Raw genomic sequence first — 27,083 nt, 5'->3', positions numbered from 1 at the left:
TTGCATTTTTTGTTTTTGTTTTTTATTGTTGGTTGTTCAAAACATTACATAGTTCTTGATATATCATATTTCACAGTTTGATTCAAGTGGGTTATGAACTCCCATTTTTACCCCGTATACAGATTGCAGAATCACATCAGTTACACTTCCATTGATTTACACATTGCCATTCTAGTGTCTGTTGTATTCTGCTGCCTTTCCTATCCTCTACTAACCCCCCTCCCCTCCCCTCCCCTCCCTGTTTCTCTCTCTACCCCCTCTACTGTAATTCATTTCTCCCACTTGTATTATTTTTCCCTTTCCCCTCACTTCCTCTTGTATGTAATTTTGTATAACCTTGAGGGTCTCCTTCCATTTCCATGCAATTTCCCTTCTCTCTCCCTTTCCCTCCCACCTCTCATCCCTGTTTAATGTTAATCTTCTTCTCATGCTCTTCTTCCCTACTCTGTTCTTAGTTGCTCTCCTTACATCAAAGAAGACATTTGGCATTTGTTTCTTAGGGATTGGCTAGCTTCACTTAGCATTAGGCAAAGACTTAAAAATACATTTTTCCAAAGATGATATACAAATGGGCAAAAGCATATGAAAAGATGTTCAACATTGTTAATTATGAGAGAAATGCAAATCAAAACCACATTAGGATGTCTACTATCAAAAAGTAGAAAATAATGAGTATGGGCAAGGATGTGGACAAATTGTAAGTTTTGTGCACTTCTGGTGAAATTACAAAATGGTGCCACAATTCTGAAAAAAATGGACTTTCCACACACACACAAAAAAAAATTAAAAATTTAAAATTCAGTGATTTGCTATGGGGTATATTTCCAAAAGAAGTAAAAGCAATGTACAAAGATAATTGTACACTTGTGTTCATTCCTGTAGCACTATTCATGATTTCATGATAGCTAGTAAGTAGAATCCCCAAAGCAAATATGGCCTGTACATATGATATTTTTTATCCTTAAAAAGAGAGAGAATCCTGTCACACAACAACAATTATGAACCTTGGACGAGTCAAGAAAAGATAAATACTGTATGATCTAATTCATATGAGTTATCTAAAGTAAAGTTTGTAGAAACAGAAAATAGAATGGTAATTAACAGGGAGGGAGAGAGATAAAGGGGAATTATTTAATGGATATATAAATTTAGATTTGCAAGAAAAAAAGATTTTAGAAATCTGTTTTACAACACTGAATATATTTAACAATAGTGAATTGTGTGCTAAAAATTGCTAAAGATGAGAATCTTGTCATGTATGTGCATGTGTGTTTTACCACAATAAAGAATTCTTCAGTTATTTAAGTCCTCAATATCTTTGTTGCTTTGTATTAAACTTGCAAGGGATCATACATGTGTGAGCACAGGCATGCCCGTGTGGTATGTCAGTTTGCAGAAAGTTACATGTATGTGTTTGACTCTATGTTAACCTTATCTATCTAGACATGACTCTTGGAAACTTGTCCCATATCAGGCAACAAGCTAACCTAAACAAAGGGACTTTAAAGTCCTGTCACTCTGGAATTATCAGCATCTGCATGTTGAAAAGTTTCCATTATATCAGCTTGCCCATAAGAAGTCACCTGATTAGAGGACTTTTTTGACCCTTCCCTATGCAAACTTTAAGACAGTTCTTTAGTTGTATATATTGATATAATGTCTACATCTGATACACTTTAATTATCAAGATTAATACATGTGATATATAAGGATGAAATATATGTGCTGTATGTTTCTTCCCTATTTTATATGGATTACACTAACTATAATTAAACAATAAGGCAAAGTCAATATTATTTAGTATTTAACAATATTCATTGCCACACAATCTATTTTTTAAGTATTAATCACATAAAACATACAAGGTGAATACTAAATTTATTTTGGGTCACATGTAGTGAAATAGACAATGTAACTTTAAAATATGCTTAACTTTGAAAGTTTTTTATTAGTTTTATTAGAACTTTCTTACTATGGTCATCTGCATTTTGTGTTAACACAAGACACATATTTTTGAAAGTACAAAGTTGTTTCATTTTACATGGTTTTAACTTGAGAAGATGGTATTTCTCAAGTTTCAAGACAGCATTTAAATGCATGGGACCACGCACATACTGGTGGAAGGATAACACAGTCCTACAAACTGGTTTTATTGGGTCCTGTAATTTAGACCAAGTTGGAGGGCATGAGGGTTACGAAGCTCACAGTGTATAATCAAGGAAATCCTGCAATCAGAATATGTTTATTGCTTAAAGGTTTCAACAGAATGGTCTTAGACATGACATACAAGAACTAAAAACATATCACAAAACAAATATGACATTTATGTGGAACTACAACATCCAACAGGCTTACAATATTTAATCCAGATCTAGTAACATGTTTTACAAGTTCTAAGACCAGGTATGCCTTGTTCATCTCTGAATCCCAAGTATAGTAACTGGAATGTGTGTGTAACTGAGTGAATTAATTATAATCAGTTCAGACATTTCTTTCTCAAAATATTTGAAAAGTTGTCTTATGTCCTCCGTGCTCCATAGGATGACGTTCATAATTTGTAATAAAACAATTGTAAGTTGTGCTACGTAAATTTCCTTTTAAGATAAAAACATGCATTGGTTTGCTAATCAGACACCTTGAGTCAGTTAAAATTATACTTACAATTTCAGTTAAAAACAGCAATAATGAATAATGGCCTAGAATAATGAAGAAGGGGTGCTGTGAAGTTACATAGACTTTGTAATCAAATGTTGTTAGATTCAAATTTCACTCTGTAACTTGGACGTTATGTGAAGTTGGATAAATTATTTAACCGTTCTGGCCTCACTTTTCTCTTTCATTAAAATTTTGTGAAGATTTACTTAGTGTATATGCAATGCTTTGTGCCTACTTGGTAAATAAAAATTGTAGCTATTGAATTTTTCTGAGGGTTCTCATTTTTAAATTTTCAGTGGACTGTACTCTTGTTACAAGTACCACATTTTGTTTATTCATAAGTCAGAACATCATAAATGTTTTGAATGAATAAAGTAAATTAATATTTAATCAACCATTTGGTGGCTCTTCTTCATAATACTACACAAGGTTTTGCACCATATGATCTTGTACCTGAGGTGTATTTAGACATTATCATAGCAGTCAGTGAAAGCAGAAATAGGGCATTTTATATCACTGGAATAATTTGTAAAGCCTTTGATGAATCAAGGCTTTGTCATGATAATTAGGGAATTAAGAAATGGTAAGCTTAAGTAACTACACATTGGATGGAGACTCTATTACCATGAATTCACATATAGCCATATTCTTGATTAGCTACATAGTGATTTTTACCATTAGAACATTTTTTTCTCATTCACTTTCATTAACACAACTTTAGCTGATAAGTGGCCAAGTCGTTTTGAAAATTTCACAATAAAAACTATAAAACCCCTCTGTATTTTGTAATGAGGAAAGCTACCAACAATGAAGAAGGGATTTCTTTTTAATAAAAATATTTGATATATCCACCAGAAAGCTTTCATGTGGTAAATATTAGATTTACAACTTCAAAACATATTCAGCATATTCAGATGTCTATCACCAGAACTATAAATACCATGGATAAATTTGAAGGTAATTTATACTTTTGAATGAGAATCATTTTTTTTCTCAGAATTATTTCAAAGCATCTCTTTTACTAAATAATTTAACAACTTATCACTTTATGCACATCTCAGAAGTATGCGACATTCTCTGGATTTGGATTCCAATGTGTAACAGATTTTTTTAGGCTTACGGAATCAAAAAATCATTCCAAATATTGTAATAAGCTAAGCATATTGCCAAAATATGAAATTATACTTGGAACCAATGTTTCAAAAACTCACGTATTCATTTATGCTTTTACTGAAAGAACTATATTTGAAACAAAAATCAAATTACTATCAAGGGGAAACCATTTCCACTGTAAACAATGAAACCTTGGGTTTATTTTCAAGATATATCATTCTCCTTAAGATTATTCAAGGGATTTTTAGACATTATCCTGTTTATAAGAGCACAAACTATTTTAGATTCATGCTGGGCTTAACACTATATGCTGTAGAAAAATAATGTGGTATTTTGATAGGATGAAGCTTATTTTCCACAAGTAAAAGTTAACCCCAAAATGTATATTTTGTAATAAAGCTCATTAGGTGCCTATTTTAATAATAAAAGATAAGTCAAAAGTTTGGGCAAATAGCTTGAAAATAAAGATAAGTCAAAAGTTTGGGCAAATAGCTTGAAAACTGAAATATTTCTTTTCCCTTCCTTCATCTGTTATTTGTTATATTCAAAGATGCTATTGAGTTCCTCAATCTTCTTCATGTTTTTCACAAAATGTAGCTATAAGAAGAGTAATAATATGGTATACCTATAGGACCATTTGGAAACAGTTGAATGGTATATAAATACAAATTCATGAGATATTTTTTTCTCTCCAAATTAGAGATTATTGGTCCTGAGGAAGAATTTAAAAAAATATATAGGCACACACATAAAAGCTCACAGAAAACCTGTTTCTCTTAGAACTTCAACATTTAAACTATAATGTATGGAGTTTTTAGTAAAGAATTTGAAACATCCTTGAGTTCTGTATACTAAATGAGTCTTTTCCATTTCAGTATGTTAGCATATATTAAGTAAGGATTAACTTCAGGTATAATATTTGTATTGACATTCTTTACAGAGTTTCAAAATACACAATATTAGGTCTGAAGTGTTTAATTTTTAAATTATGAAAATTAAGGCATAAAATTTATGCATGTTTCAAATAAGAGCTTTTCTTTTTTGTATTTTTAAGGTTAACATGTCATTGGCCTCAAAGTTTTCTCCTTACAGCAGTATAAACTGATATCTGCTAATATAGCTCTTAAGACTAAGGAATAATTTTATTAAGTTTTGTTCTATGCTTTTTCTAAAAACTCTTTAATACCTGCCTCACTTTTCTAATAAGATACTAGTAATAGATAAATGAATAAATCAGTGTTAGTGATACTGAAAGAAAAACTTGTACAAATATACTGATTTTGACTCTTATGTTGCATTATTTCATGTAAGATGGGAACATTTATTGTAATTTAAAATGTCCTAGTTATCATGGAGAACTAAAAATGTGGAAGTGCTATGATATTCTACAACAATCCTCTCATCATTTATGACTTCCTGGTATTCTATCTCCTATAAAAGCTTAAGAATCACTGACTTGGCATTCATGATGGCTGTGTCTAAATATGCAAATAAAATTCTAAGCCACTAACAACTGATCATTCCAATTTTTAATGGCCCATTAACATGGTAGCATAGAGAGCAAGTGATTAAAGTATCAGTCCTGGCTCTTGTACTTCCAACTCCAAGGCACACAATAGATAAGAATCTATTTCAAATGACTAAACCATGTAGATTATTTGTCATTATATTCAATAATATTAAAGTACCTAAACACTACTAACTGCCATTCTAATTGCTGAAGTCTTGGAGGTATATCAATATTGAGTAAGAGCACAGTTGCTGAAAAATTTGCTACCTTCCTTGGCTCATTTTAACCATAGTCCAATGACCTTTCCAGATAATTTTCATTTCTTATGAACCATTACCAAATAATAATAACATTACAAAACATATTTTCTTTTCTCATCTAAATTTTATTTCTAGTAGTTTTTGCTTTCACTCCCTGCCCTGCTGAAGTCCCACTCCCTACAATCTACAGCTCACTCCTAATTTTTATTGATATTATAGCCCTCTGAATTTTAGAGAACAATGGTAGTAAATCACACTGGATTGAAGAGTCAGGAGAACTTCCTTTGTTTCCTGGATCTGTTTGTAAGTAAATTACATGATTAGGTAAATCTGAGTGTCAATTTTCTTAAAAGGAAAATAGAAAAAATAATGTCTCAAAGACTGCTACAAACATTAAAATGAAATTATATAAATGAGAATTGTGAACTATAAAGTATTATATTCCAATATTTGCTAATATTATTGTGACTTTCATAATCTCTATATTACAGCACATTTCTAAAATTTTGGATTCCTCCTTTGGACACAAAAACAGTATTTCTGGATAGAATTGTAATAGATTATTCTGCCAAGTAAAGTAACAGAATGAGGCAAACATTTGGATATGCCTTTTTTGTATTGGCAATTCTCTTTTAAATATGCAAGATTCTGATTAGAATTTTTACGTTTGCATTGAGATGATCAAAGCCTAAAATTTTTTAATTGTGGTATTTTATACTTATTTAGCCATGCCTTTTTCTTTCAACCACTGCCATTAAAATAATTTTTTTCATACCGAAATTATTAAACTGTCAGCTATTTTTATATAGGTTTAGTTGGCCTCTAGCAATGATGTAAATTAATTCTAGCTAATAAACCTAGTATATCATTCATGAATGGACTTAAATGGTTCTCACTGCTCTATTTTTATGACCCTGATATCAACCCAAATGGTGCTCTTAAATTGCTTCATTTCCAAGATATTTCCATGTTAAGAACTTCAGACATATGACATACAGAATAATCTGGTATTATTCTATTCATCAAGAATTCACCTAGAAAATCTTGTTTTGCAGGTGAATTAGGCTTCCACTAGGAATTAGTATAAGTCATAATGACTAATCTTACATAATACATTTGTTTATTTTCCTCTGAAAAGTTAGATTATATACTTCCTTGATGCTAAAATAATATAAAACATTTCTTGCTGGCTTTGTTTTTTTCTGTGCTTAGCTTAACACAGTGCATGCACTATAATAGAGTGTCTCTTGAGCCTTTACCAAAAAATTAACTAAAAACATGTCAAAATAAATTAGGATATTTCATCTTCATTTTTGATTGTTTTCAGCACTGAGTCTTCTCCCAAAATTTTACATAGTTCATTGAGTCTCTGCTGCATTTTGGGAATTCCGGCTAGCTGAGATTCTAGCTTTTGTTTTTCTTCACTCAATGTTAAACGGATAGCAGTATCCAATTGTTCAAAGTGCCAACCTCCTTCACCATCAAATTGTAATAAATGAGTATGGTATTTCCTGCATAATTAAAATGAAATAATATTATTAGCTACAAATGTGAAAAACCATTTTAGTTATAGGTTTATAATTCTAACTGATATGCAAAGGTAAATTTTAAGTAGAGGTGCCTATTTTATATTTGATTTTCAAGCATATCTCAAAAAGTTATATACTGTAATTTTTTAAAATACAAAAATCCAATACCTAGGAGATTTTACTGACTTTTATCATTCTTTTATATTCTAAGTATATGTGAATTAAAAGAAAGACTACGCTGTTACATGTATTAATTTACCTTCACAACCTTTTTGGCTCCTGAATAAATAATAAAGCATTCTTACAATGGAAGTAAGAAAAGGAAACTGAGGAAAGAAAGTAAAAATTAAAAAGATCATGCAGAGACAAACTTCTTGGAAAATAAAATACAATAGGAATTCATGAATAATCCTTCTTTTGGTAGAAGTTCTACGTAATTAAAAATTTCTCAATAATTGAAGTTTAGAAACACTTTTTAAAAGATGAAATCTTTGACAGAAATATTTTAAAAATACTTCTATGTCTTCATATAATCTCTTTTATATGGCTCAATTGCATATTTAGGAATTGCACATTCAGTACAGAGATGATTATTGATGAGATAAGAGACAATGTATCTTATCTTAAATATCTTCTCCTAATGGGAGTCTGAAGTCACTAGTCTCTGGGATTTGTGGGAATTGTGTGGAGAGAGTAAATTTAGCAGAGCTGGTTCCCATAACTGAGCTACCCGCATTTTGTCAACTTGCATTACTGCCCCACATTTTTTCAGATTTTCTTTCTTTGTAGTTTTTTTTTCTTGTTTCCTATTTAGGTCTCATCTATTTTTATTTCCCATAAGTAGTGGGCCTTTTCAATAAGTTCCTTTATTCCAAATTAGGATGTAATTTACATGTCATAAATTCATCCTTTATGTAAAATTCATTGATTTTTAGTATAATCACAAGCTCATCTAACCATCACTATTATGTATACTTCCAGAACATTTTCTTCAACCCTCAAAGAAACCATATAACCATTAGCAGTAACCCCATTCCCCCTCTCACCTAATTTCTGCCAAGCACTAATTTCCTTTCTGTCTTTATTGGATTTCCCTCGATTGAATATTTCATATACATGGAATCATACAGTACATTTCCTTTGTCATTGGCTTCTTTAACTTATCAAAATGATTTCAAGGTGTAGCCAGTTGTAGCATGTATCATTACTTCATTCATTTTTATGGCTAAATTATATTCCATTGTATAGAATTGTAGAGTTTATTTCTTCTTCAAGTAATAGACTTTTGACTTCTACTGCCTCCATTTTTTTTTTGTGTGTGTGTGTGTGTGTACTGGTGATTAAACTCGGGGGCACGTGGCCACTGAGCAACATCCCCAGCCCTATTTTGTATGGCTTTGAACTCATGATCCTCCTGCCGAGCTCTGGGATGATAGGTGCATGCCACATCCAGCTTCTATTGCCCCCAATTGTTAAAATATTTTTTAAGTTGTAGATGGAAACAATGCATTTATTTATTTATTTATTTTTATGTGGTGCTAAGGATCAAACACGGTGCCTCACATGTGTTAGGCAAGTGCTCTACCTAAGCTCCTGACCCCAATTTTTTGCTGTATTGAAGATTGAATTGAGGGCCTATGAATACTAGTTAAGTGTTCTACCACTGAGCTATATCCTTAGCCCCCATGACTTTTGACTGGATGTTTATAACATGCTGTAATTATAAAAGGAAATTTAACAAGGTTAAAGTATAGCTAATAAAGTCACCATTGAGCTGAAAGTTTAAATTCGGCAATTTGATTATGTATGACACAGATTAATTTTTTCCATGTGCTTTAGGTTCTTGAGCTTTCCAAAAATTTGACCTCCCAATGGATGGATTCATATCAAAAATTAATTGAAAACAATGTATTTCTAAATCAAGGAGAAAATTTTAAAAAATCTTCTACTAAAATATGGAAGTAAAAACCAAAGTAATGGAAAAACAAAAACAAAAGAATGGTATACAACATCAAATAAAAGAAAAAGTAATGGCAGAAAGTTCATTTTGTTATATGTAACAACAAATTCTACCATCAAGTATAAGTATAATGCACCAATAAAAATGTGGAATAAAAAAAGTACATATTGTTTATTTCATTCTCAACTTTCCTTGGACTTTTCTAGCCTTAGATTTATAGCCAGGAGTAATTTTAGAATGTGGTCATTCATATATTGAGCAAGTTCTACCTTCAAAGTATAATGAAGGTTTAACTCATCACTCTGGTCCTACAACATTACTTGATTTCTACATGGGAGGAACAAACAGTTCAGTTGTTTCTTGCCCAGAGATTCAAAGGCATGTTCTATTTTATGAGCTAAAATAATATTTCAAGGCCATAAAGTTGAAGTGATTAAAAAGAAACCACTATTTTAACTGAGACTCTTTGGAGATAATCTGTAGGCTTCCTTCACAAATAGGATAAAGTATAGAAGTCAAATAATTTAATAAGCTTATAATTGTTTTACTTTTTTAGACACTGGTATTGATTTTAATCTTTAAGATTAACAATTACCATTGGTTGGGTGGGGGTTGTGGCTCAGTGGTAGAGTGCTTGCCTAGCATGTTTGAAGCACTGGGTTCTATTTTCAGCACTGCACATAAATAAGTAAATGAAATAAAGTTAAAACTAAAAATAATAATAATAAAGACTAAAATTATTTAAAAACAAATTACCATTTGTTGTTATAGGGAAAATATAATATGTCTTTTCTTACTTCTGAAATCTTTTTAGAGAAAATAAGAATTTTACTTTCCCTGGGAGAAAATATAATCAGAAGTGACAAACTTATACAACCTAAAATGGCTAAACTGATTTACAGAGAACATGATGTTTAATTTTATGAAGAAATGTATTGTGGGTAGCTACAACTAAATAAATGATTCTCTTGTTAACATAACATTAAAGATTTTATTTGCTTAAAGAACTACTATTTCCTTCAACTGAAAAAACAATGACTGAATATGCTTCTAACATCTCTTTAGGCTATTTAAATAAAGGAACTGAAAGACAGGATAACATAATAAATCTATTGACAGAGGTCAGAAAAATACCAGGACTAAGAAATAACTATATTATTCTAAAATGTGGTCAATTTGGGAGTCTGTCTGGAAATTATAGATTCCTGCCAAAATGGCTCAAGAGTGCTGGTCTGGCTCTGTGTCATCCTCAATTCAGAGAATTTGGAGGCAGATATCAGAGTAAATTGTGGTGTTTATTTTTCCTTACTATAAATGAAAGAACTAAAAGAAAAACATAAAAACATATTAATATATTTTTTGCAGTAAATGCTAGGATTATTACAAATATTTTAATGCAAAGAAATCACTGATTTTCCAAAATTTTTCAAAATTACTGGAATATGATGATAATTTCTAACATATTAAAGATTATATTATTAGGTTCAGAATATGTTACTAAATTACTAGGAAGAAACTTAGGAAAAATACAGGTAGAAAACAAGAGAAATGCCTTACACTCTATAGTTAAAAAGTTTAGCAAAGTTGTTTTCTAAGAAACAAGGAAAAAACATCTATGATAGATTAGTTAGCATTGGAAACACTTACCAAAGAGAAGGCCTATGTGTTATAGACAGTAAGGATATTCCAGCCCCTTTTGCAGCCTGAAATATCTTTCCTTCAACATCAATGCTGACAGCACTGGTACATTCATCCAGCAATGCATATTTTGGTCTTTAAAAAATAAACACAAATAAATTATTTTCGTATATGAAATATAAATCTTTCTTTGAACAATACAATTTACAATGCTAACACTTTCAAAGCAGCAAAAGAAGATGGCATTATTAAATGTTGTGATAAAGTGAAAATGTTATTTTTTTCTACTTAGACTAGAATATCACATTCCTCTTAAATAAAAGTAGATTTTCTGATACCTGCTCACAATACAATAAGCTTCGCTGTCAAGCAGATGAATTAATCATGTACATGAAGCATAAGAAAGATGAGACAGATTTCTAAGTGCATTTTCCTGCAGAAGGCAGTTTCATTCTTGGTGACAAGGGTCTGACTAATTACATGCAAAGTACACTTACAGCAGCTAATTATTAAACAGTCACAGTCCTGTTACCAAAGATTTAATGAGAAGATTGTTTTATCAGAAATGTGAATACCTAAGCATTACTAATGGAATTTCATCATTACAAGACTGTGCAAGAGTGAATGTGCCTACTTGCAAATTTGGAGTATATATTTAGTTTCACAATATTGAGACCATGCTTCAGGATCAAATTCTTAGGGGGAAAAGTCAGTAAATATTTTTTGGTACACTCAACACATTTTTTCCAGCTCAATTTTTTCTTTGGTAATATGTCTGTAGGATTAGAGACATCCTCTCACTTTACACTGTTTCCACCTATTTATTGCTCTTCCTTTCTTCCCCATACCCTTGATCTTATCCTTTTGTCCTTTTCCCATCTTCTTTCAACAAGACTTAGCTTAATTAATGGGACGAAAGCCAATTCCTACTTTACTATTCATTTTAGGGTTGAAAATAAGTTATAAGAATTTGTCAGGACAATTTTCCTCAGGAAGATATTTTTAAATAAATGACAAAGAAAAGAAAAAACATGTAATCATAGCAATTTCTTATTCTGCATAAACAATAACTCAACACTACAAGTTACTTTTCTAATATGTCTTTGCTTATTAATAGGATCCTCTTGCCTATTCTGGGGCAGGTAATCAAGGCTAATAGACAATATCCTTGAACTCTAAAACTGCTTGTCATCCAAAGAACTAAGACCACTGCATCTTCCCCATGATAACATTAATGAAAGTAGCTTTGGCTTTTGGTTACTGTTCAAGCATTATTTCTTTGCCTGAATTGATCACTATTCTGTCAATTATTTTATTTAAACAGAAAAGAAGAATAAAAAGAAAATATAAAAAAAAGAAATGTTTGGGAAAAAATTTTGTTGTGTAAGTCTCTTTTTAGTAACAAAATTTTTTTTACTGTATTTTGTCTTATTTTTCAGCGTGCTTTGAGCTAAACAGAGATGAGATGCCATTTTAGAATTAGAAAAAGTGTACATTTTATACTCTGTTGTCATAGCAACCCTTAATCTAGTAGATGTAAGATAAATCACACAGTTTTATTTCCTTGGCAGGATTGGGGGTGATACAATTAAATATACCAAGCAATAGATCTGGTACTGTTGTACCTAAATTAAGCATTAGATAATATTATTTCTCTGATTTCCTTCCTTTTTCTCTTGGGTTATCCTAAGTACCAAATTCATCTCCCTCAAGACAGTAGTATTGGTTTATTCTTCAAACATTAAAATCATCTTGGAAAGTGTATACTACTATAATTCTTAGTATTTTCTGCCAAAGTTCTCTAGATAGCTCCAGTCATGTGAATTGTAACCTTTTCATTACTCCTTGAGAATGAAAGGAGGTAAGTAGTTCCTCAATATTATACTTTCCTTTCACTGGATTCAATTTTATAATTACTTTTCTGTTTTATCAAAACATGCTGCTTTTCAAATACTTGTCTTCATTGATCACCTATGGTTCACAAAGTTTTCCTTCTATTGATATACTTGTGACTTATCTTAACTCATTATCACTTTGTATGCAACATATTTTAGATATACAAATATTAGCTATTTATTCCAAATTATAGGAACTTGAAATTTCTTTGGGTTAACAACTTTTATTAAAGCCTCTTGCCCTTCATTGCAAGGTTTGACTTTTAAATACACTGAAACAGTGAGAATTTATGGTCCATTTTACATTCTACCATATTACATTTCACCAACTATGTGGGTGATCGTATTACTGAATATTTATGAACCAGACCCAAACAGATTTAGGGTGATTAGGAGTAACAGCTGGTCATAAATGTCAAGCCACAAACTTTACCCCTGAGTCAAGAAAGTGGCATAATAAAATATACTTCACTAAAAATTACAAGTTAGCAAAATCTGGTTCATACTTTTTATTTTTAGCCCACTATATTATTACACGAATCATGTACATTATTACAAATATCATTCTATTAAAACAACCAATTATTTTTCTAAAAAAATCTCCCATGTAGTTAGGAAAATATATACTGCATGATTTCATTTATATAAAGTTATAGAATGAGGTAAAATTAATTTATGATGATTGAAATCAGATTAAACCTTGTCTATGGGGTTTATGATTGGAAAGGGGCATGTGGGAACTTTCTAGGTGATAGAAATACTCTATCCTATTGTTGGAGGTTCGGTTATATAATGTACATATGTTTATGAAAAGTCACAAAATAGCATGCTTACAATCTACATTTGGAACATAAATTTTGTATCAAGAAGAGCCCTGGCTAGCTTATTACATAATAATACAGAATGCACATAACAAAATATGAAATAAAAAGAGGAATATGTTGTATTTATGAAATAGCTACATTAAGACAAAATTACAATCAACTTTTATGTACCAACAAAACTGAAAAGAAATTTATCCCAAAATTTGAAATTATTACTAATGAATTAACAGCTTTTAAATTCTTTTTGATATTGTATATTTTGTTTTTATAAGCATATTTTAAGAAAATTATTTAAATAATACATTCTTCTTTTAATGATAGACATTATGCATTATAGTCTTATCAAAAAGGCTGAACCTAAATCTGATCAAGCTTTTCCCTCTAATTTACTGTTTACAGAAAAAATGAGAAGAACAAAATTTAGAGGGCCCCATGAATAAGCAACCAGATCAACTGAGACTAGGCAACATTCTCATATGACATCTGACCTGGTTTCTTAAATGAGTCAATGGTTTAAAAGGTAGTTGGAGAGGGAGAAGGAGAAATTCTTTAGATGTTTTATAATACCTCAAATATTTTTTTAAAATAAGGTAAATCAATTGCAGCAAATTTACATAGACATATTGAGTGAGTGCATTAAGAATATGGTGTTCATTTTACTATTTCTCTCTTTTAATAAAGGTTTAATAATTTCTCCACAATTAAAGTCTTCAAAATGATTGCCAACTAGTTGCAAGTGTTCAACAAGAACTATTTTATATATACATATATATATACAGATATATATCTGTATATATATTTGCTTTCTTAATTAGTTTTTTAAAAGTTCTTTACAAAAGTAATTCTGCTTGTTCTGCAACTAATTCAATAACATTGTACCTACTCCTAGAAGAAAACATAGGATAACACTCCAATACAGAGGCATAGGCAATAATTTTCTCAGCAGGATCCTTAAAGTTCAGGAAATAATCCCAAGAGTTAACAAATGAGATGGCATCAAATGAAAAGCTTCTGCATGGCAAAGAAAATAAAACTGAAGAGAAGCTAGGCATGGTGGCACATGCCTGTAATACCAGCATCTAGGGAGACTGAGGCAGAAGGATGGCAAATTCAAAGCCAGCCTCAGCAATTTAGCAAGGTCCTAAGAAACTTAGCAAAACTCTGTCTCAAAATAAAAAAATTAAAAAAATGACTGGGAGTGTGGCTCAGTGGTTAAGCATCTCTGGGTCCTGGTCAATCCTTGAATCTCTGAGGATTAATAAAAAGTGTGAAGAAAGAACCTACAGATTGGTAGAAAATCTTTGCTAGCTACTCTGATAAGAGGATTCATATCTAAAATATATGAAGAACTCAAAAACTTTACAACATAAAATCAAATAGCCCAATTAATAATTGGGCAAATGAATTAAACAAACACTTCTCAAATGACAAAATACAAATGGTCAACAAATTTATGAAAAAATGTTCAACATCATTAGCAATTAGGGAAATGCAAATCAAAACTATAATGAGATTTCATCTCACATTAGTCAGAATAGCAGCCATCAAGAATACAAACTACAATAAATGCTGGAGAAGATGTGGAGAAAAAGGAACATTTTATACTGTTGATAGAATTGTAAATTAGTACAACCACTGTGAAAATTAGTATGGAGATTCCTCAAAAGACTAGGCATAGAACCACCACATGACCCAGCTATACCACTCCTTGGTATTTATCCTAAAGAATTAAAGTCATCTTACTACAGTAATATATACGTACCCATGTTTATAGCAGCACATTTCACAATGTGGACCTAAGTGTCTATCAATAGATGAATAGATAAAGAAAACATGGTGTGTATATATATATATACATATATATATGTATATATATATATTTACACACAAATATATTTACACATAAATATATTTACACATATAATATATAAATATGATATATAAATATTTATATATAAATATGTTTATTTAATATAATATATATTTATATAAATATATATACTTGAAATTCATTAATTATTATTATTTCTTATATATATATATATATATAGAAGTTTTATTCATTCATAAAGAAAAATGAAATCATCTCATTTGCAGGAAAATGGATGGAACTAGAGACCTTTATATTAAGTAAAATAAGTCAAACTCAGAATGTTAAGAGTTGTGGATTTTCTCATATGTGGAAACCAAAAAGAAAAAAGGAAAAGAAAGGGGGAGCAATCTCATGAAAATAGAATATCAGTAGAAGAAAGGAATGAGTGAGGGTGCAAGATGGGGAGGGAGGAGGAAGTGCTGAGCCACGGTATTGGCCAAATTATATTGTTAAATCATGTTCATGTACAAATATGTAACAACAAATCCCATAATCATGTACAACTATATAATGTAGGGAAAAAATAATGTTGCATCTGCCCTAACTCACACCTCATTTATATACACAAGTTTAGTCCTTTTTATTCAAGACGTAAGTACTTAAAATGAGTAACATAGTTCCTTGTAAACTCCTGCTTTGCACAACTCAGGTTCTCATTGCTAGAGACCTAAGACATGAGGGGCAAGGGGAAATAGATATGTGTGTGTGTTGGGAGGAGACAGAGATAGATATTGAGATCTTCTTCAAAGAACAGGACAAAAAAGCAAAACGAATCAGAACACTATTTCCTTCCTGTGTCTTTTGCTTGGTATCTCAAAAAACTATGAACCTGGATGAAAAAACAAAGGTTTATCAAAAGAAATGATTTTCTCTCTCTTGATTTTTCTGAGTCTACCAAGACATATGTGGGCTGATTTCTTTCTTCATTGGAAATAACTTCTGGTTTTTCAGAGGGAGCAGATCATTGGTTTGAGAGGCTGCTCAATGGTTAAAAAGTTTATTTAGTTTGAATTTAGTAATTCAATTTAGAAGTATTACTGAACACATATGTACTGGCTAGTGGTTAGGAATTCTCCACACTTGAAATTAGTAACAATCCTTTTTTAAACCTTAGGATATACAAAAATTTAATTTGACCCTCTGTGCATTATTTCATATAGGTTTCTTGACATAGAGGTAGAAAAAAGCCAAAATACTTAGAGATTTAGCTATAAGAAAAATAAGGTAAGAAACTTTAAAACTGTAAATTCTATGCATTAGTTTTTACAGCAAGATATTTTTTAAATGGAAGATGCATATACTTAATCCTGTTACCCCCTTTTCTTTGGTTATTGCAATAGAATATTAGCTACCTGAATAGAGCATACTTACTTATGATAAAACATACGAGCCATGCCCATTCTTTGCTTTTCCCCTCCTGACAAGACATCTTTCCAGTCCATAACAGCATCCCATCCTAAAAAAAGTAAAAATATACATATGTAAATATATATTTACACATATAATATATAAATATGATGTATATAAATATTTACATATAAATATGTTTAATGTAATATATATTTATATAAATATATATATACTTAAAATTCCTTAATTGTTATTTTTTCTAATAGAAATAATGATTACTGGCCAGAAAAGTGATTACTGGCATGTTCTAATTGTAAGCTTGAAGAACTTGGTATTCTATAGAACATGTTTGGACACAGAGCTTCATGTACAAGCATTTTGTTTCAGATTTTATATTTTTAATGGTAATAATTTCTTATATTGACAAATCATTTTGTAAGAATTCTAAACACTGAAACTTTAAATTTTTTTGTTTGTTTCTCCATATCTGCAAAGTGTTGATGGGTTTATGCTTATTTTAGAGGAAGACAGAAAAAAAGACCAACAAATTTGCATAGGTCAATTAGAAAGCCTACAAAGGGTAGGAGAGGAACTGATTTAAATGACTCCCATTTGCCTGCTATCTTGTCAGTTTTTCTCATTCTTAACTCTACAGCTTAAAGACAGATATTATTATTTGTCTTTTATATGTACAAAATACATGGGATAATAGCTTATAGTTAGTTAATCAGAACTAGGATTTATATCTAAGTATATTTGATGTTTTCTTAGTTTACCTGTTCTGCCTTTGAAGACAACTACTGACTTTCCATTTGATATTTATTCAAAAAGTAAGATTTCTATGTTTAAAAAAAGCTCTATATATTTAAAGTGAAAATTTTGAAAAAACAAAATTGCAGAATTGTATGTATTATGATTGCATTTCTGTGAATAAACATAAATACACACATATACCATACATTAAGAACTATATTTGGGAGTGAAATTATGAGCTCTTTATAATCTACATTAAGCATTTTTAGAATATTTAAACATTTTATGATTAGACTGTCTTACTTTTGTAAGACAGGGGAGAAAAGATTATTTAAAAACAAAACCACAGTTCCATTCCTACAGAGCCTAATTTTCAAAGAAGAAAAATGACTGTCAAAACTTGACAAACACTTGGAGTAACATTTCCAAATTTTAAGTGTCCAGGGTTTGATTCTCCCACTTGGAAAAATTCCACATTCGTTGCCCTCATCTTTCTCCCTTAGCTGAATTTTCATCATGATTAAAATTTCTAAATGAATTTGGTTAAAGGGAAAGAAAACAGAATATTCATTTTTTAAATGTATACTAGGTATCTAAAAATCCAAATTATTAAATGAGTATTTGATTCTTTGCTGATCTGAAGGAGAATATGTGTTTTTCTTTCAACATAAAAATTCAGAATCTTTGATAGAAAATGTTGTTAAACATAAAATGCATCTTTATGCTTATTAATGTCTTTTTCTTTTAAAGTTTATCATTGCAAAGTCCACTGCACTTTTAAAAAAGCCTAAAGTGGTAATAAGAAACCAAACCAGTGGTTACCTATTAATGGGTAGGTGATAACTAGATGCAAGGGAACAAAAATAGGAAGAATTTTTCAGAATTCATTTTTAATACTTTTTAATTTTGAATAATGTGAAAGATTACCTATTCTAAAAATTAAAAAAAGAAATATAATGACAGTAATACATTACAAATAATCAATCTAGAAGTGTCTGGCATGAAAAGACTTCCTAATTTTCCACTGACACTAAATTTTACTTCAGAGGACCACTGTTCATTTCCTTGGGTAAACTTCCAGAAGTTGTCTATATTTAAAAATACATCCTTTTAATTTTATATTAGGAAAAAATTCTCAAAATGCCATTAGAGTAATAGCTCTTACTTCTAGAACTTATTGAAATAATACTATATAATATAATACGTATCATGTGATTTTCCGTGCTTTCCCCATGCTGAATTCTATATTACTTATGAAATGTAAGTGATGGTTTGAAAAAACCAATTTAGATTGCTACACAGTGAAGAAATATTCTGGGCTTAAAATAGTATTCCCTCTGACTACCAAGAACAAGGCACAACAGAAAAGTATTTGGGTAAAAGGAAACATTAACTTTTACATATTTTAATAAATTATGTCTTTTAAGCCAAAAGGTTTTACAGGTAATACTGCATCATCACATAACACATAGGTTAGAACTCTGGGTCCTAAGGCTGCCTCTGATGTGAGTTTATCGAGACTAAACCAACTAAGAATAAAATTATTTTCCTGTTTCCTAGAGATGCACAAATTTCTTCAGTTCATATCCATTTGTTACCACTTCTATTCTTTCCTACTTTGTAACTTGTTTGATAGAATGGCATGGAGTTCTTAGTTCCATCCTTTACTAAGCAAAGGATTAGCTAGTCTAAATAGAACTTCCATAGGATTCTTCTAAAGTAAGTGATATACTTGAAAGTTATTTTTTTTGCTTTACTCAAATGTATCAGGTTTAAGGATTAAGGAAGGAAAACATTTTTTCTTGAAAAATTCTTACATGTAAGGATATAATTGTTCTTATAAGTATCTAAAAAGCTAGTGGGTAGCATAGCCTAGAAGCATACCCTAGCAGTGAACACAATTTCAAGTCTGTGTTTGAATTCTTGCTCCGTATTTATAGGGAGATCCTAAGTAAGTTATTAATGAGATTAATCTATAAAATGAGAATAGTAAAGCCTATATCATGGAATTCTTTATGAATATTAAATAAAATGATAAATGAATTGCTTAAATGGTATATACCTAATAATAAATACTTAATAAATTATAACAATTACTATTGTATTATTAAGGTTGGAACTTTCTTCTGTTTTTCTTTAATAGGGAAAAGACACAAAAATTATTACCTGCCTAAATTATGCAAGTGTTGGAATGTAGGCTTACAATAGCCTTAAAAATAATTTTAGGATGTAGTCACAAATTTTAAAAGAATATAATATTCCCTATTTTAAGCTTCTGTCTGGCTCACTGGATTTCAAGCCCACTCAAAATAACTTGCCCAAGACAAATATGTAGCATTTACTCTGCCACAATATTTTATCATCAAGAAGGAGTTGACCACATGAAACAAAAAGAAAATCTGCTTTCCCTTTGTAATAAAAAATGCAACCCCATAAAAATAAGTAAGCTGGGGTTGTAGCTCAGGAGTAGAGCACTTGCCTATCACATTCAAGGCCCTAGTTTCGATCCTTAACACCACATAAAAATAAACAAAATAAAGGTATTGTGGCCAACTACAACTAAAAAAAAAGAGTCTGTCTTGCTGATTAATTTGCTTATTATTAGGATCAAATGAAATAACATGTGAAATTGCTAAGTAAAACATGAAATACCATCACACAAAGATAAAGTATCATAAGCATCAACATTACAACTGCTATATCACCATTTCCTATTAATTTTTGTTATGCTACATGCTTTATATATATGTTTAATTATTTTTATTTAATCTTCACTAAAACTTTACCAAAAAAATATTTATCCATTTTTACAGTTGAAGATACAGAAAATAGTGCTAATTATCAGGATTTGATTGTCAAACTCTCTTGAGTTCAAAGTCCATATTCTCAATCACATACTATACCGTTTATTCTAACAATGTAGATGGGGTGTGAAACATATCATAAAATCATTGCAAAATTAAACCTGGAATTCTGGTTTATTTTAGTAATTAAATTTAATGTAAGCTGAGAGGTTGGCAGACCAGTATTTCTGTCATAGACTTTACATAAATGAAGAATAGCAACAACCTCAGGGACACTTATACATTTAAATATAAAAGACAAAAACTTTTAAAAATACTAGCTGTAGTGACACTAAAATCTGATAAAAGCTTAGCATGCTATGTTAAACATAACTCAGGCAGAAGAGGGAGTGTCAGTAATGGAAAAGCAATAAACTATGTGTTTATTATGTTCCAATAATAGCATGCATTTAGATAAACCATAAATTAATTACATAGCCAAGTTTATTTTTAAGTGAAGTAGAAGCATTAAAAATTGATAGATTCTACCTCCTTCTCTTTGAACTATGTGATAGAGATGGACGTTGTGTAGAATACATTCCAAATCTTGATCTGTATAACCTTTAGCATGCATATCATCCACTGAGTCAGGATAAATGACTTGATCTCGAAGACTTCCAAGGGACATATACGGCCTGAAAAACACCAAGCACACAGGATCCTAGTGTAAAACCACTTTAGTGTACTCAGGGTGCCATAATGTTGATATAAAAACAACAGAGTTGACTTTAAATTCTATATTATATTTGTTACCTGAAGATAAGCACTTGTCTCTCAGGCATTGCAAAATAATGCCCTATTGTGTGTATGTAAAAACTTATTGAGACATAAACACAAGAAAAACTTTGACAAGAAATCATTTGACATTTTCAGCAGAGATATATGTTCTTTACTCAATTGTATTTGACAAAGATTTCTTCTGTGCTTCACCTACAATTATTTGTTTTACATTATAAAAGTTGGGGTTTTGTTTGACTTAGCAATGTAAACAAAATGAAAAAAATGTCATCCTTAGAGAAATGCAAATTAAAATGTTGCTGCATTTTTTGCTGATCACACTGGCAAAAATTCAACAGCTTGATAAGTCACTCTGCTATGACTCTATGAGGAAATAGATGCTCTGATACTATGGTAAAAATGCAAAATGGTAGAATCCCTTTGGAGGAGATCTGGCAAACTGACATATTATTTGCCCTCTGACCCATTTCTGGACATTTATTCTGAGGATATATTTCTAGAAATACTAGAAGTAAAAAATGCATAAAATTATCCATTACAATATTATTTTAAAAACAAAATATTTAAAAACAACTTAAATACCCATAGATTGTTTGAATAAACTATAGTATATCCACCACACAGTTATAAAAAAGGATGAGGAAGATCTCTATAAAGATAATAAAGTTATTTCTATGCTAATATTTAAAAGGAAAATGCAAAAATGGAAATAAAGCAGGATTTCTAAATAGCAGTATCAATATACTGAACCAGAAAATTCTTTATTGTCAAAGGCTGTCCTACATATTGTAGCAGTATACCTGTTTTCTACCCACTAGATGTCAGTAGCACCCCCTTCAGTGGTGATTAAAAAAAAAAAAATTATCTCCTGATACTGCCAAAAGTCCCTTCATGGACAAAATCATCTCCAGTAGAGAACCACTGAAATATAGTATATTACATTCTATGTCAAAAAGAATTAAAAAGCAAAACAAAATATACACATTTCTTGTTATAACTCCAAAAGGATATACAGGAAGAATAAACCAGAAATCGGTTACTTAAGGAGGTGAACTGATCAAGGAAGATGGACAAGGAAGGAAATGGCCTCTTTAAGTATCCCTTTAATATAGTTTTGTAGAATCATGTTAAAATTTTATTATTGATATTAAAATTAAACCAACAGCAATGAAGGAAGAAATCTTAAAATCGAATACAAACAGAAACAAATTAACTGAACAAGTATCACATGGATGATATAACCCAAAGAGGAGAATGTAGGAGTAGAGATAAATTAAACAACTTTTGAATTTAGCTCCATAATATCAAAGGCAAAAGAAAAAAAGAAAAAGAAATGTTGAACCTCATTTGGCAAACTTATTTTTGGTAACAATATAGGTACGGCAGTTCTGAAACTGTTTCATGCATATTGTAGGATTGATCAAATAAAATACTTTGATATTGTAAGGAGCTGGAATTCTCACTATGGAAGAAGGAAGACAGAAATATGGAATGTGCAAGGTGAGAAGAGATTAATGTTAGAATTAGAGTATTGGTATGAATTTATGATATTAAAAAACAACAATAATTTCCTAACTCCATCCAGATCTGAACATCCTTTGAGAAGGATGCAACATTATTTAGGTAATATATTGAATTTCATTCTAGATCCAGAAACATATGTCTTACTCCTAACCCTGCTGTCTGTGATCAGTAACCTAATTTACAAACAGGTTTTATTTTTTCCTGTAAGAAATTTCATTTTATTTCACATGTGTTGATGTATAGATTATAAAATAAAAATAATAAATCTAAAGTATATTAAATATAGTCAGAATATTTCAAATAATGAAAATCCTCTGGTAGTGAATAGAAGTTGTTAGTTTTATAGCAATTAATTAAATATTTTTATTGGAGCATATTAATTAATACAGAATAATGGGTTTCATTGTGGCATATATTTGCACATGCATATAGCATAGTTTGGTCAATATTACTCCCCAGTGCTTTCTCTTAGCCCTCTCCTCCATCCTTCCCATGCTTACCTTCCTCTACCTTAGTGAGGGATTTCTCTTCTGCTTTCATGACATTCCCTTTTCCCCCCTATAGCTTCCAAATATGAGAGAAAACGTGATTTTTAAAAAATCTTTCTGTGGTTGGTTTATTTCACTTAGCATGATGCTCTAAAGTTCCAGCTATTTTCCTGCAAATGATATACTTTCATTGCTCCTTACGGCTGACCAAAACTCCATTGTGGATTTTTTTCCACCCATTTGTGGATTCATCTGATTCCATAACTTGACTATTTTGAATTGTGCTGCAATAAACATGGGCATACATATATCTCTAAAGTATGCTGACTTTAATTCTTTTGGATGACTACCAAAGAGTGATATACTTGGATCACATGGAGTTCAATTTTTAGTTCATACTGATTTCCATAATGGCTCTACTAATTTATATCTTTACCAACAGTATATAAGAGTTCCTTTTTCTCGGCATCTTTGCCAGAATTTATTATTGTTTGTATTTTTGATGATTGCCATTCTGACCAGAGTGAGATAGAATCTCATTGCAGTTTTGATTTGCATTTCCCTGATGGCTAAAGGTGTTGAACATTTTTTCATTTAGTTGTTTGCCATTAGTATTTCTTCTTTTGAGAAGTTTCTGTTCAGTTTGCTTTCACATTTGTTGGATGTATTATTTGCTTTCTGATGTTAAGTTTTTTGAGTTTTTTTTTAATACATTCTGGATTTTAGTCTTCTGTCAGAAGAGTGATTTTTCTCCCATTCTGTAGACTGTTTTTTTCATGTGGTGCTACCCCATTTATTGATTCTTGTTTTTGTTTCTAGAGCTACAGAAGTCTTATTCCACTAGTCATTGCCTATGACAACATGTTGAAGTGCTTCCCTTATGTTTTATTCTAACAGTTATAACATTTCTGGTCTTGCATTAGATATTTGATCTGTTTTGAATTGACTTTTGTGCAGGGTGAGAAACAAGGACTTGGTTTTATTCTTCTACAGATGGATGTCCAGTTTTCCCAGCGCTATTTGTTTAAGAGGCTATCTTTTCTTCAACATAAGTTTTGGTACCATTGTCAAGAATCAATGACTAGCTGTGTGGGTTTATCCCTGTGTCTTCTCTTCTATTCTATTGTTTATGTCTCTTTTTCTGTTAGAACTAGGCTGTTTTTGTTATTATGGTTCTCTAGTGTAATTTGAAGTTGGGTATTGTGATGATTCTTCCAGCATTGCTCTTTTTGCTCAGAATTGCTTTGGTTCTTATGGGTCTTTTGTTCTTCCATATGAATTTTAGATTGATTTTTTCTAGTTCTGTGAAGACCACTATTTATATGTTGGAGATGGACACAATTCCTTTATTTTGTTTGTTTCTATTTTTAGGTGGTGTTGGGGATCAAACCCAGTGATGCATGCTAGGCAAGTGCTCTAGGCAAGCCCTCTACCACTATGCTACAAACCTGGCCCCCATCATAGATGCTTTGATGGGGATCACATTGAATCTGTGCGTTGCTTTGGGGAGGGTGGCATTTTAACAATAGTCTGCTTATCCATGTTCCATTCATCTGTTTATCCATGAACATGGGAAGTTTTTCTATATTCTGATGTCTCATTTGACTTTTTTAAGTGTTCTATAATTTTTCTTGTAGAGATCTTTCACCTCTTTGGCTAGATTGATTCCTAAATTATATTTTTAAAGCTGTTGTTCATGAAATCGTCTTCCTGATTTCTTTCTTAGTGGTTAATTATTGCTGTAGACAAAAGCTAGTGTATGTTTTCATACATTGATTTTTGTATCCTGCTACTTTGCTGAGTTTACAAGCTCTTGAAATTCTGTGGTAGAACTTTCAGGATCTTTCAAGTACAGGATCATACCATCTATAAATAGGGATAGTTTGGTCTTAGCAGATGTAATTAAGTGAAGAATCTTGATATAGAATAATTCTAGATTAATTAGATGAACCCTAAGTTCAATAAATGCCCACATAAAAAGCGGAGAAACACGGGAAGGAAAAAAAAGAGGCCTTATGAAGGAGGAGGCAGATATTACAGTTATGCTGCTATAAACCAAGAAGAGTTAGCACTGCAAGGAGTTGAGAGGGAGGAAATAATATTCCCCTGGAGGCCTCAGAAAGTGTGGAAATTGTCAATACTTTGACTTGTGGCCTCCAAATATGTAAGAAAATAAATTTCTCTTGTTTCAAATCACGAAGTTTTTGGTAATTTGTTATAGTTGCTCTTGAAAACTAAAACAGGTGGTATTCCTGAAAAAAAAATGCATAACCTGAATCATATGTGGAAATTATCAGATGAATCCAAATTGTCTTAAAAATAACAACAGTTCTGCACTCTCTAAAAATATCCATATCATGAGAAAAAAATAGAAATACTGAGGAAATCTTTGAGATTAAAAAAACTAAAGCCACATGGCAACTAAATTATACTGGGTTCAGAAAAACATGTTACTATAAAAAGATGTATAATGACAACTGGCACACTTTGAATATGGACTATATTTTAGATGTTAATATTATATAAGTGTTGAATTTCCTAAATTTGATCATTGTAACAAGGTTATGTTAGAGAATATCTTTGACCATTGAAAATATACCCTAAAGTATTTAGGGGTGGTTTATGAACATTACGATTTACTTTTCTGTTTGATTATTTGTTTTGCAACTTACTTTAAAAAAAAAAAACAGAATAAAGCATATATTGTATATATGTGTCCATGTCTGGAAAGAAAGGTTTTAGAATATAAAATACACTTTGTATATCAAATGTCTATCTATTTTTTTCATAGTATGAGAACCATTTAGTTGGTGATAGATAGTACATGGTTCTTTTATAATTCAAAATTTTTATAATTTAAACTATATACATACATACAAATAAGATCTTTATAAATACAGAGAAACTCTGATTATATATTTTTGTTTTAACTGACAAAATTAATGCATCAAAAATTCATACTTTGAAAGTGTATAATTCCGTGTTTTTAATATATTCATAAGCTCATGTGGTTTTCATCACTAATTCAAGAACATTGTCCTCTCCCCAAATTCAATACCCAAATACACTGTTCATTCCCACCACCTTTCAGTCCCTGGAAATAGAAGATGTATTTTCTATCTCCATGTATTTGCCTATTATGGATATTTTAAATATATAAAATCATACAATATATGTTCTCTTGTAACTTCATTCTTCCTATCAGTATAGGATTATCAGGTTCATCTATGGTGTTAATAGTACCCCATTCTTTTTAAAGGCTACATAATATTCTATTGTATGGATGTGTCACATCTGATTAATCCATTCAACCATTGATAAATATTTCATTATTTACACTTTTTGGTGATACAAATATTTGATACATACAAATGAATTGAATTGCTGAAACAAACTTTTTGAGGAATTGCCAGACTATTTTTCCTTAGTGGCTAAACCATTTCTAGATACGTTTCTTCTATTGTATCTCTGTATGACTTCCCCTCTTAACCTATTTTTATCTTTCCCTCTCTAGTCTAACCATACTTTTAAAAATATTTAGAAGCTTAAGTATTCATGTGACATTGGCTTAATATATGATAATAATAGCATAAAATAGAAATTAATCACCAGGGCCAGTGATCAGTTTTTAGTAGGTACTCTAAGGCTACTCAGGAGAAGAAACATATAGAAACCTTAGGAAAGAGTACTTTGGTTGCCTTCTTCAATTTAACATAAACCATAAAGCTATTCTTGTACTTGAGCATACATCCCAGACATTAGTCCAAATAGCAGTCATGATACAATACATAAGACTGCAATAATCAAAACCTAGTGAGCACCCACTCCACAAGTGCTTCTACAGGCCTCTCTCATAAAACTTAATTAATTAGTATGTGATCAAATCATATTTTACATCTACATTTTAGTGAAGATGGAATAGAATCACGGTTGTGATAATGGGCTTTGTAGAGATGGTTCTGGGATAGGATTCTAATCTCATCACTTACTGGTACGTACAGTGATACAAATTCTGAGTAAAAAGGACCTCTTTTGTAAAGCAACTTCTTTCATTCTATTTGTTATGAGGACTTAATGAAGCAGTATTTTCTTTTGCTAACCACGCTTAATGAAGCGATGTGATTAAATCA

At 30.8% G+C, this 27,083-nt stretch overlaps 1 protein-coding gene across 2 annotated transcripts in view; it reads right to left on the bottom strand.

The window, feature by feature from the left end:
• Positions 1 to 1,928: 1,928 nt before the first annotated feature.
• Abcd2 (ATP binding cassette subfamily D member 2) overlaps positions 1,929 to 27,083 on the bottom strand; it is a 53,616-nt gene continuing 28,461 nt past the window's right edge. For both annotated transcript variants that reach the window (XM_005334024.5, XM_078014893.1), the window contains 4 exons: positions 20,693 to 20,838; positions 16,629 to 16,713; positions 10,675 to 10,800; positions 1,929 to 7,049 (listed from right to left, as the gene is read on the bottom strand). In XM_005334024.5, coding sequence (XP_005334081.2) covers positions 6,830 to 7,049; positions 10,675 to 10,800; positions 16,629 to 16,713; positions 20,693 to 20,838 — 577 coding nt within the window. In that variant the 3' untranslated portion in view covers positions 1,929 to 6,829. The remainder of the gene's footprint in view (positions 7,050 to 10,674; positions 10,801 to 16,628; positions 16,714 to 20,692; positions 20,839 to 27,083) is intronic.

This window comes from Ictidomys tridecemlineatus, chromosome 6 (genome assembly GCF_052094955.1).
Source record: "Ictidomys tridecemlineatus isolate mIctTri1 chromosome 6, mIctTri1.hap1, whole genome shotgun sequence".
NCBI classification, from domain to species: domain Eukaryota; kingdom Metazoa; phylum Chordata; class Mammalia; order Rodentia; family Sciuridae; genus Ictidomys; species Ictidomys tridecemlineatus.
Note: the sequence above shows the minus strand (reverse complement) of the source record. Positions and strands in the feature narration are given on the sequence as shown.